This window comes from Ipomoea triloba, chromosome 5, assembly GCF_003576645.1.
Source record: "Ipomoea triloba cultivar NCNSP0323 chromosome 5, ASM357664v1".
NCBI classification, from domain to species: domain Eukaryota; kingdom Viridiplantae; phylum Streptophyta; class Magnoliopsida; order Solanales; family Convolvulaceae; genus Ipomoea; species Ipomoea triloba.
This window is the reverse complement of record NC_044920.1, coordinates 1348554-1361770: the sequence shown is the minus strand read 5'-3', so window position 1 is coordinate 1361770 and position 13217 is coordinate 1348554. Positions and strand designations below refer to the sequence as shown.

Below are 13217 nucleotides of genomic sequence, written 5' to 3'. Positions count from 1 at the left end.
AAAAAAAAAAAAAAAAAAAAAAAAAAAAGCTGTAAAGCAAAAGCTGTTGGACTAAATTGCCACACACACTCAAAAATGGTCAAAACGCGTAAACAAAAAGTAACCAGTCCATATTCAAAAAATAAATAATAATCAGTCCAAGAGCTAAAGGTTAGCATGCAGAAAAAGTGCAAATTATACTATGGACGCAAGTCCACCTTGCAAGATTGACCCAAGTTTAGAATGTGCGTCTTGAGTAATAGTGTTGTTAGTAACACCGTTTTCTCAATTAATGTTTTTTTTTTTTTTTGTAAATATAGAGTTCAAAAATTGTGTTATAATGTTGAATATATGGGTTTTAAATTGTGAATATAAAGTTATGAAATTCTGAGTATAGAGTTTTGTAATTGTGCATTTAGAATTCAAAAATTGTTAATATAAAATTTTGTAATTGTGAATATTGAGTTCTGTAATTTGGTATATAATTGTGAATATAGAGTTCAAAAATTATGAATATAAAGGACCGAATTCTGAAGACAAACGACAAGGAATGAAGTAATTTAAAAAAAAAAAAATCAGACGGTGTTGTTCTGAAAAAAATGTTCGATGCCATTTTAGATCCGAATCCACCATACAAAGTAGACCTAAGTCCATGACATAACAACATCAGCAAAAGCAAAAGTAAATAAACAGTATTAAGTGGTCCATGTCGCTACTTTATGATGAAGATACTAATTTTTAATTTTTCTTTTTTTAATAAATTATTATTGTTGTTGTTGGGTGGTATTGGTGATTGCGTGGTTGGTCTGCAAGTGATCGGTTCATGTTACCGAGAAATGTTCAGGTCACTAGCCTTCGATTACTAAATGGGACTATTGAACTCGTCTATACAGTCGCTTTGTTTGTTTTTGTTTTGTTTTGTTTTATTTTTTTTTAATTATTGAAAATGCTTTAAATAATAATTTATTTTTTAAAAAAACTGATAAAAAGACTGTTTTGAGTAGCTTTTTTAATTTTAACTTTTTAGAATAATAAATTATTTAAAAAAATTAGATTAACTAAACATTTATATTAAATATTTGATCAAGTCAAATAACTAATAGTGAACAAATAAGTTAAAATTGACTTGATAAATTATTTTACAAAACACCTCATATTAGGGAAGGTAACTAGAACTCGTCAATGGAGGCAACTGTTGACTCTTTGACTCTTTGTGTTTTAGTATGTTGAGGAAATAACTATTAACAGATACTACATTATAACAGAGTCAGTATTACTAAAAAAAAACTAGAACTCGTCAGTGTTTATATTAGTAGTAGAAAAAAAGAAAATTTCTTGGTCGACTTAGCTTCATAAATTTCTTGGACGACTTAGCTGCATCCAAAACTCCAAATTCTTCCGGGTTTGGTTGGAAGAAAATTGCTCCCAAGGAAAAAAAAAAAAACAAAAACAAAAAACAATGTCCGGTTTTTGTGGTTCCAACGATTATGTGCAATCGTCGCCGGTAGAGAAAGATTCCGGCGATTCTATAAGAATTCCTCCAGGTTATCGATTCTATCCCACAGACGAAGAGCTCATAAATCATTTCTTAAGGAGAAAGATTGAGGATCCTAGCTTCTTCACAACAGCCATAGAAGAGGCAGATTTGAAGAGGTTGGAACCCGGTGTTTGTGTGGGTGTGAGAAAACGATTTTTCTTCAGCCGGAGGGATATGATTATGAAGTACGGCACGGGGCAGAGAGCTACTGATTCAGGATACTGGAAAACCACCGGAGAAGACAGAGAGATTTTCAAGGGGAAAACCCTAGTTGGGATGAAGAAAACTTTGATTTTTTACAGAGGGAGAGCACCCAGCTGTGAAAGGACAAACTGGGTAATGCATGAATACAGATTGGAGGGCCACAATTCCTTGCACAATCTTCCTCAAAACGCTAAGGTATTATATAATTTCTTGATCTCATTTTAATTTTATCTTCTTTGAAAAAGGGCTCCTGAATCTTGAATGCAAGAGATTTTTAAAATGTTTTTACTTAATTTTTAATCCAATTACTTATTATCTTAGTTTAGGAGTGAATTATACACAATTAAAGATAGCAAAATAAAATTTTAAAAAATAAAAACTAAGAGAAGAAAATGAATCAGGGACATAACAATTGTTTACGCAGTTCGTAGCAAAACCTTCTACGTTTGCGAGACTACTCAGCGCAATCAATTCACTTTACTTCTTGATGATGATAAAAAGATTACAAGGTTGAAGCAATATCCATACATACTATGGCTCTAATTCTTCACACCAACTCAATCTTCATCACCTATTTGAGTGGGTACAATGCAAGCCAAATCAAAACTAATTCCTGGAATCAACGTTCCAACAAAACTTCTTGCAGTACTGGACAACTTTGTAGCAATATACGGAGTAATAATTAGCCAATTAAATTAAGAGATTAAGCATATTAGCATTTCAAAATAAAAGTGGCATGTGTAATTGCCTTCATAATTATCATGCTCTCTCCTCCTTTTATAGTAAGATTAGGAATCTTAATAGTTTGCTAATTTGTTTTGGAAGACTCCCGGAAGACTTAAATTGATCCAAATATTCCTGCAGACTTCACCCTCTCATTTTGTTCTTGGCATAGGGAGTTCTGATGCAGCAAAGAATAATACTCCAAAAATATAAAATAAGCACCTAACAAAACTATAATGGCTTGACAAATAATTAGCCAACATTAGGGTACAAAAATGTGTATCATTTGTACACTTACATTCTTTTATTTTAAAATTTGTGTTTGTTTTCTAGAATGAATGGGTGATCTGTAAAGTCTTTCTGAAAAACCCCCTGGAAAAGAAAACATTTGCTTCGAACATCCATACATTGTTCCTGATGGCAATACAATCTCTTGCCTGGGCTTATGAAGTTGGGAAACATTATGTAAACATTAAAAGGAAGGACTACAACAATGAGTATGTTGGAGGAGTGAGGCAGCTGCAGCCAAAACTACATAAATCCAATTCTGATGCAGAGAATCCTGCTGCTGCTGCAGCATCAAGTTCTATGAATTCTCATAATCATAATAATAATAATACAACAATGGAAGACAATAGTAGAGTGTGTGTTAAAGTAGTGGGATACAACAATGATACTGTGATGTTCCTGCTTCCTTTTCCAACTATGGATAGTTTGAAGGCAGAAATCCTAAAGAGATTCAATAATTTGGAAGCTGAAACTTTTAAGATCAGGTACAAAGATGAAGATGAAGAAATGGTAACAATAGCCTGTGATGAAGATTTGCATTATTGCTTGGAATTTTTCAAGTCCACAGGAACAACACCAGTCAGATTGTCTCTTTTAATTTGAAGGAATCCATTGCCAGATTGCCCCCTCACTTGGACATGTTTAAATCTAAGCTAAAGCTAGTATGACTATAAGAATGTGACAAAGTAATAATAATAATGCATAAATGGCTTGTGCTATTATGTGTTGTGTTGCGTTGTGTTTTACTACTGCTTTTCAAGTGAATGTAATTTTTAAGCATTTTATGTTTGTTTGTTTGTTTTTTTTTTTTTTTTTTTTTTGCAAAAAACAAGTATTTGATGTTTTTCAAGTTATTAGTGTTTTGCTTTTCTTATTTAAAAGCCTAGCTATCCCCTATAAAACGAATATCTTATTATTATTATTAATTATTATTATGAAAATGGTCAAATAGGCCCTTTAATTTTACCTGAAAAGTTAAACAGGTGCCTAATTTTTTTAAAATTATAATTAAACCCATTAATATTTTATTTTTGTGCAATAAAATTCAAAAACTGGTTAGTGACTTGCTATCACAGGTCACTAAGGGGGGTGTATTCAATCATGACTTTCATGAATTTTTAAATACTTTTATCAACTTTAAAAGTTTGGTGGTATTCAATTTAGACTTTTATAAACTCTTTAAAAGTCTACCTGTATTCAATTCAAACTTTTCAAAACTCTTTAAAAGTATACAGGTATTCGATTAAGACTTTTATAGAGTTTTTAAAAGTCTACTGGTATTCAAAAAGTTATTGACTTTCACAAACTCTGTCAGAATAGGATTTCTATTGACTTTTTCTTCATTAATATAAAGAGATGAAATCCAACCCTTCAACCCCAAACTTTTCAACATTTCCTACAGACTTTTTTTCCTCTATCTAAACTAGGCAAATTTTTCATCAATTTTTTGGTACGTTTCAAATCTTTCATAAATACCGATTTTTTTTTTTATGTTCAAGCAAATTCAACACTCCCCCAAACTTTTCAAGATTCTTCACAATTTTTTTCCCTCTATTTAAACCATTAACTTTTCATTAATTTTACGGTATGTTTCAAACCTTTCATAAATACCATATACTTTGCTACGAAAAATTATTATTTAATGATGTTTAGAGCAAATTGTTGCTCGCAAAAAGAAAAAAATAATAATAAAAATAAATTGATGCTCGCAACAGCAACAATCTGCTGCGAACAGCAGCAACTTGCTACTGTTCACAGCCTGTTGCAATCAGCAGCAAGTTGCTGCTGGTTGCAACAAACATTTACAATTTAAAATTTTTATTTAATTTATTTTTATAAAAAAATTATTAATATTAATATAAGTTATAAAATGTTTGTAGGGGTGTATTCAATTTAGATTTTTAATGATTTTTTAGACCTTTTAATATTAAAAAGTTTTTAAAAGTTTATAAATGTTTGTCATACAGATATTTATAAACTCTTACAAAGTTTATAAATGTTTAAAAGATTCTAGTAAAGTATACAAAAATTTTACAAAAGTCAATTAAAATCAATCACTTTAAAAGTATTTGAAAGTCTTTAAAAGTCTTGATTGAATACACCCCCCCTAAGATTTTGATACAATTTCTAACCAAATTAAACTTGACCATCGGGCGATGGTCGCCAGTTGCCATAGAAAAACGACCAAATTTTATTCAATGTAAATAATAGAAACAAATTAGCGACCACATTTTTCGTCGCAACATGTAGTAACTAACAATAGCGACGGAATTTTCATCACTAGATTTAGCGACGGAATTTTCATCACTAGATTTAGCGACGGAATTTTCGTCACTAGATTTAGCGACGGAATATTCTGTCATTATTCCCTTGCAAATTTCATCATTAAATCGTCGCCGAAAGGAAAATAGTGACGAATTATTTTTGTTTATCGACAAAAATTTCCGTCACTAATCACTTTAGCGACGAATTTTTCTTATTTAGCGACGGAATCGATCCCTCGTTATTTTCACTTTTTTTTTTGTATTGGAAAGGCTAATCTCGGCCTCCTTCCGACTGCTATCTCCTACAACGTTGGCTGAAGAACTCTTGTTCTTCTTCCTTAGAGCCTTGTGATAAGTGCCTATTTGTCCATATTTTCACCCTATATATAAACCTATTTTGAGTGATAAATAATTTGATTTTATGCAAAATGTGCCTTAATTCAATTGTTTATATCTTTAGGTGCATAAATTGATTAATTGAAGGAAATGTATGTTTTTCGGGACATTTTTGGATGAATCTCAAGCCATAGGGGAGCCAAGGTGAAGCTAAGATGATGTCAAAAATACTTCCAAGGGAGCCAAAGAGTTGCACTTTCAATGGATTTGACCACATGAACAAAACAAAGGAAAAGTTGAGCAAGAGATTCCCGCAACCATGGCGACATTTTGGTAATCGGGTCATATCTCTTCCTAGGAATATCCAAATGAGATGATTCTTGAGCCATTGAAAAGAAGACTTAAAGGGCTACAACTCTTATCAAGACATCAAAGTGTAGATCAAAAGGAAAAATGGTCAAAAGATCAAAGAGTTGTAATTCCGACTAAATATGGCGACACCTCGGTGATTGGATCATATATCAAGCTAAGAAATTCCAAATGAGATGATTCTTGAACCATTGGAAAGAAGACTTCAAGGGCTACAATTCTTGTGAAGACATCAAAGTGTGATTCAAAAGGGAAAAGGGTCAAAATCAGGCTGCAAGTTGGAGCTGCGTCCCAGGCAGATTCTCGCCGCGGCGAAAGTCCCAATATTTGGGCAGTGACGCTCTCGCCGCGGCGAGCCTAATTCTCGTCGCGGCGAAATTTGCAGATCTGCGATTTTTCTGTTCTTTGAATTGCCATTTTTGCCCCCCATTCTCCACCCACTATAAAAGCATCACTTCCTATCAACCCTAATAAGCTTGGCTGCGGATTTGGACCAAAAATGAGAGCAAGGAAGAAGATTTGAAGCAACAACAAGAGAAGAGAAGAGCTTGGAGGCATCATTCGGGAGAATTTCTTCCTCTCTTTTCTATTTTAAAGCTTTATTGTATATTTGTTGAATTTATTTTAGCCATGATAGGCTAAGCTTTCCTTTGGGATTTTTGGATTGATAAGTGTTTATGAACCTATGTGCCTAGTTCTTTAATTGCTTGAATGAAATATCTATTTGGGTTTATTACTTGTGTTGTAATTGTGGCTTAATTTCTTGATGCTTGTAGTTAAGGATCCTAATTACTTGTTTCATTGCTAAATTTGTCTATGAATTAGAGCACCCACAATTGCACTTGATTCTTGTACCTCGAGAGAGGACATGTTGATTAAGGGATTTATTGTGAATAGCTCACGAGAGTGAGTATTCCAATTGTGAATAGCCCACGAGAGTGGGTATTCCATTTATTGCTTGTTCTTGCTTATACGTTGTGAATAGCTCACAAGAGTGAGTATTCCAATTACCTTATTTTGGGTTTGAATTACGAGAGTAATCTTTCCCTTTTAGATTGCAATCATCCACACTTGTTGAACTCGAATGGTTATTTCACTTTAGATTGGCACTAGGTGATTAACACTTTGACAACCAAAAATCCCGCTCTTAATCTCTTGTATATAAAAGTTCGTTTGCCTTGCTTCATTTATTTTGTTTTCATAATTTTAGATAAATACCCATTGTTAGCGTTGGAATAGCTTCTCGTGAATTAATTAGTAACTAGTGCTTAATACCCCGCTTCCCTGTGGATCGATAACCCCGGAATACTCCGGGTATTTGTTTGTACCTCAAAAAGGCTACGACCACCTTGCACTCAGATGACTTGTGGCTACTCTTGCCACAGTTGAAGCATTTACCAGAAAACTTCGTCTTAGTAACGCCTCCTTTTGGACCTAGCTTCTGCTTGTCCTTTTTGGCTTTCTTGAAGTTTTTACCGTGCCCCACCAGGTTGGCTTTAGCGCCACCAACGACAGGACCTTTCACGTCATTTTTCCTATTCACTTCCTATAAATTAGTGCAACTCTAAGTTGGTCAAGCTTTCTATAGAGTAATCACTCGATTACAAATTTAATTTTTAGAGGAGGGTACTTATTGCCATTCTTGACTTTTTGAACATATAAGATTTACCCAATTTATAAGATAATTAATAATTGATCTGATAAAAAATAAAAGGGAAATGAAATTACCATGTTAATCTTGTTATCAACATCCAACGAACAAACAGAACTCACAGAAGTGTGTAAAACCATTAAAGTCGAGAATTAAATAGAGTACAAAAAAAAAGTCACTTATGACTAAATTGAGTAAAACCACTATAGTCGATGACTATATTAGATATAAAAGAGATGGACTTAATAAAAGTATAAACAATTACAATCATTAATAATAAGACCTTATAAAGAGAATATTAGTCAAAAAAAGTTAAAGTGAATATATGTTACTCTAAAAAGTGTAACAGCACGTTCTGAAGGAGTGATTGAGAGTATCTACAACTAAAAGACAAATGAATGGGATATTCTTTTTGGCAAATTTTTGGATGAGAAGTGGCAAACACCTTTGGGGAGACAAATGGGGAACACCCCCCTACCCCACCCTCTTCTCTTTTTCTTTAATTTCCCTCATCTCACAGCATATCCGACGTCTCTACTCTCTCTTCTCTTCTTTTGGGTTTCGACTTTCGAGTTTCCTACTTAAGATCAGAGTCCTTTACTGAGTTTACTCCTTCAAGCTAAGGATAGGCTTTTTTGCTTGAGACAATTAAGCGTTCCTTAGCTTGATATTCTTGTATGATCCTAGCTAGCTAAAAGAAATTCATTTTTAATGGAGAATGGTTATGGATCTAGTGTACCTGACAATGCTGCTGTATTGCCTCAGGCGGAGAACATGATGTTTGGTTCTACTGAGTTCATCAACATCCCTACGCTGGAGAACGTGCCTAATTTGGGATGGGGAGCTGGGAACAAGGACATGCTTGGTCATGGTAGGCCTCCAATGAATGTTTCAACCGAGAATATGGAGGACATGCTTGGTCTTGGTGTGCCTCCTCCTATGCCTGTTTCTGCCTACTCTGGCATTTCCACGGTGGAGAACATGCCTTCTTTGGGATGGACGACATTTCCACCTACCGGGAACATGCTTGGTCTTGGTGTGCCTCCTATGACAACGGTATGGCCTCCAGAGGACATCTATAAAGCTGCGGAGAATATGGACGTGTTTGGTCTTGGTTATCCTCTCATGAATTCTTCCACCTACTCCAGCATTTCCACGGCCAATTTGGAATGCATTCCGGTGATCACGGAATGCCCTCCGGTGGCTACCACTACTTCTCAATGACGGAAATTGAGAAAGGTAGGCCTGGATTTATTATATTATATTATATTATATTATTTAGAATATATAATATTCATAGCAGTAGTGTTGCAAAAATCCCGCAGACGCTGATCAGTCGGTCGCCTAGAGCATTACTATAATCGGTGGTCTAGGTAGCTAGTCGGCCCGACGTTGATTGCCTAGGCCACTTAGTCGCCCCATTAGCTATTGTTTCATTCTTTTAAATTGGTTATTTCACTAAAAACAAGGGAAATAAACCTACATTGTTTGAAACTATATATATATATATATATATTTAATGTTTAATAATTTAGTATTAATTCATAATTATCACATCTTAAAAATTAAAAATAATTAAATACTATACATTTTTTAAAAAATAAATAAAAATTACATGTGCACCTAAGCCTTGATTAATATAGCATACTAGACGCCCCCAAGCCCCTAGCTATTTTTTCAACTATATGATTCATAGTCTGTAAGATTTGTGTTTCTCCTGACCATATTTCTTTCAAGTTTCAAGTATAATGGCTGCATCAATCTAATCTAATCTAATCAATGTTTTTTACTTTAAATTTTTTTTCCAAAGTTAGCACATCTCAACACGAAGGAGTGAGCCAAGAAGGCATAATGTTTACACCAGACCTTCAAGATCAGCAATCCAAGTTGTATCCATCAAGCTGTATAACAACGCCACAGCGGCAGCCGCGGCTGTCCCAAAACAGTACTAGGATGTGGGTTAAAGTAAAATACAAAGAGGATCTTCTTAGGTTCCCGCTCGACCTTCTAACCTTGGACAGTTTGAAGACAGAAGTCTTAAAGAGATGCACTGATTTGGAAGCAGATGGTTTTAAATTCATGTACAAGGATGAAGATGGGGAAATGATCACTATAGCTTGTGAAGATGATTTGCATTTCTGCTTCCAATATTTCAAGTCATCATTCCACAACACCAAAGTCAGATTGTCACTTGTTACAAATGATCAATAAAGCTGCTCAATTATACGTAAACTACTGCATCGGTCTACGTAAATTCCCTAGTTATGGGTCATCTTAAATTCTTAATGCCTGCCAATGAAGACAGCGCAGCGGGACTTACTTTATAGAGAATGAAGCTAAGATACGAGTTCTACTCCGGCCATGTGATACTTATTTCTACTCTCTCACTTTATTTCACAATGTGACAGTTGATGATTAGTTATCTTTTATCATGTTATTGGATTCAAAAAAAAATGTCAATATTAAAATTTTGTGAGGGTGAATAATAGTTGATAGTTGAATTTGAGAGTAGATAGAAAGTAAATTCCAGTGTACAAATAATATGGGACATTGACAAACCCGAAAAAAAAAATGGTGGATGCCTCATCTACTGAACAGTCAAAAACCCATAAGCTAATAAGGAGTATGTGTGACCCTTTTTTGTTTATTCTTCATCCATTTTGTTTTTACATTATACTTTTATTGTACATTGAATCTGAGCATTACTACTACCTTATTTTTACCATTATTAAGTACATCTTAATTAGATTTTGATATACTATGATTTATCAACTACCACTAATCCGCAAATTGCAGTAAATCCTGTGGCTTGATCGTGAGTGTGTTGGAAGAGAACAATAGTTCTGGGAATGATATTATTATTGATCAATCTATGGTGATGTAAAGTACATCATGAAGAGATGTATTTATAATGATATAAAGAGTCCTAGTCAGAATGGTAAAAATAAAGGATAACATATGTTCCTAATAATATAGGGGGAGGGAAAATGAATTCTAGTGTGCATAGAATACAGAGTCCTAATACACGTACTCTTTCAAGCTTAAGGTTCTCTAAAGAGATAGAACATTTAGATTGTACCTTATATTATTTAGCCTTGTTGTGGTTAGTGACTTGGTGAAGATGTCTGCTAGTTGGTCTTTTTTGTAGAGATGTAGTTTCCTTGCATATAGTAGCTCTTTTGATGCTATTTTGTCACGAACAAAATAAAATTAAAGAATCTTGACGGACCAAATTTTAGGTCGCAGCATCGCCTGCAACGGAACACTCATCCGGAGCGTGGCTACAACAGGACACTCATTCGGAACCTTAATAAATGAAGCCTAACACAGAAACATGCATTCAACGTATCCACTGAGATTTTGACCACTGAGGAAGGGAACAAGTTTAGTATTCTATAACATATAGTTTTAGGAAGTATGTTTAATGGAGATAAAGTAATGGATTATTTGTAGCATATCTATCGGGACTGTGGTTGGATATGAAATATCGAAGATGGTGCGAGAAGATGATGTGGTGTCACCATATGATAGTAGTGTGATGGGGGGTTAGTGGTGGCAGTAGTGGTTTTTATTTTATTTTTTTAAGCCATGGATCGTTTGGTATACTGATAACATATGAGAACAATAGTTCTGCGAATTATTATTATTATTATTATTGATTAATCCATGATAAAGAGATGTATTTATAAGGATACAAAGAGTCTCAGTCAGAATGGTAAATGATAATATTCCTAATAATATAGAGAGATGGAGAATGAATTCTAGTGTTCCTAGAATACAGCAAAGTCCTAATATGTTGACAATAATTGAACTGATTATGACTTTATGGTATTGCTAATGTAAATATGCATAATGGAAAAGGTATACGAGGCAAGACGTTTTATGTGAAAAACTCGAAAGGGAAAAATCATGAGGTTTTTTGGCTTGGTTATGCTGAAATCCACTATTATTATTGAATAGTACATTTTTCAACTTACTTTAATCAATGGCAGTGCTATTGAAATATAAAATAATATAAGGGATAAGTAACAAGGTCGGGAAGCTAACTAATAGGGGTGAGTAATGAGGTCGAGAAGTCCACTAGGGATCCGACCATATGAAGTCGGGAGACTCTGATCTGGTTGGCATGATGCATGTAGGTAGAGAGTAGAAGCCCCCTCCCATGCTAATATAAGAAGAATGTTTTATTTATAATAAGTGGCAAGGGGATATAACGATGGTCAATACTGACATATATGACGTGGTATCAATTGATTAGGCACTTAGGTCGATTATGCCACGTGTAAGTTTACGATTTTCGTGTATTATTTGTGATATTCTACAATTCTGATTATCTTTTTGACTTAACGGTTTGACAAAGTGTCTTATCGCAAACTATAAACTTGTTTGTTCGAACAATTATTTCAATAGCGATACGACCAAGCCCATAATGTAAATCAAGAAGAAAGCAAAGAACACAAGTATTGTTTACCCATTTCGTGTTAGGAAAAATCCCACTGCCTGTGACAATTAAAATCACAAGACCAACACGGTACACAAATACAAGATAATACACAATAGCTCAAAAATAAATATGAACACAAGGAACACAAGATTTACGTGGAAAACCCCAAAACCACGGGGAAAAACCACAGGCCACCAACAACAACAATTTCCACTATCACAAATTTCGGGTACAAAGTTTTAGGCTACCACACGAGCCATACATCCACAAATCATCAAATATATCAACTCCTAGGCCAACATTCTTCCACATTCACAGGCTAAACATAATAATATCTCGTACTCAAAATATTCAACCACCACTAATATGATAAAAATGAATACAAGTAGTACGAGAATATCCAAAAGATGCCTGGAATAAATGCAAGCTGACCTCAAATATTTGATAAGTATAGTACCCAGAGCTTCAGCAAACTCACGACAAAATAGCACCAAGATGAAGAAGAGAAATGATTTCTTTCTTCTGCTGCAAAACTGCCGAAATGGAATGAGAGAAAAATGGTTTTTCTTCCACTGTCTTCTGCCTCTCTCTACTGCCGAAACATTGAGTGAATAATATGGGAAAATAAAATTTCCTCTTCTGATGCCTCTCTCTACTGCCGAAAGAGACAAAATGGAATGGGAAATAATTGAAGTTGAAAAATGGTGTCTTGAGCCAAGAGAAACAAAATGCCAAACATTTTTTATTTTATTATTTTGTTTTGTTGTGTTTTGTCCTTCCACATGGAGGGACCCAACATTTCGATACACCAATATCTACGTATGGGGGACCACAATCAGTGTGTTCAGTCCACTGTCTCATAAGCAAATCAAATAGATGGTAAGAGAACGCATTCGCCCCCATGTTTACCCATTGTCCCTCGAAATCTGGGACCCCTTCTATGACTTCCAATTCTCTAACACTGTCGTCTCTACACCGCCATGCTTGGAGGTTTCTGGCAAGGCGACACGGTGCGCCAGCGCAAGGATCGACTGGAAGGAAACCCCAAGGGCTCAAGTTTTCACGATGGACCTTCCCGGGCTAATTTTCCTCATGTAGGGAGCACGCCTGCTTTTGGTGTCAGAGTCATAGCTTGAAATGGGATACCGTCCAAGCTCGTACCAAGCCATATATCCGCCGCACGAGCGCTCAACTCTGACGACCGCACAACTCTGTCGAGCTACGCCGGCCAACATTGGCATAGCCAGAGCAACACATTAGAGCGTTGGAAGACGCGCCTACGCTGCCTAGACTGCTATTGATAGATGTAGGTATGCCTTCACCTATCTTGCTAATTAATGGCCTCATGGGACCCCGGGCCCATTATATTGGAAAAGTTTTGGCTCAAGGGAGTGGTGAAGGGAGAAGGTTGGCCCAAATTTT

At 35.0% G+C, this 13217-nt stretch overlaps 2 protein-coding genes across 2 annotated transcripts; both read left to right on the top strand.

Annotated features, from left to right (window-relative positions):
• Window positions 1-1325: 1325 nt before the first annotated feature.
• Window positions 1326-3520, top strand: LOC116019327 (NAC domain-containing protein 45-like). The gene is made up of 2 exons (XM_031259484.1): window positions 1326-1915; window positions 2777-3520. The coding sequence occupies exons 1-2, from the start codon at window positions 1439-1441 to the stop codon at window positions 3332-3334; spliced, it is 1035 nt and encodes a 344-aa protein (XP_031115344.1). The 5' UTR covers window positions 1326-1438; the 3' UTR covers window positions 3335-3520.
• Window positions 3521-7987: 4467 nt separating this feature from the next.
• LOC116021292 lies at window positions 7988-9985 on the top strand. Its single transcript, XM_031261918.1, has 2 exons — window positions 7988-8590; window positions 9162-9985. The coding sequence occupies exon 1, from the start codon at window positions 8063-8065 to the stop codon at window positions 8573-8575; it is 513 nt and encodes a 170-aa protein (XP_031117778.1). The 5' UTR covers window positions 7988-8062; the 3' UTR covers window positions 8576-8590; window positions 9162-9985.
• The last annotated feature ends 3232 nt before the right edge of the window (window positions 9986-13217 follow it).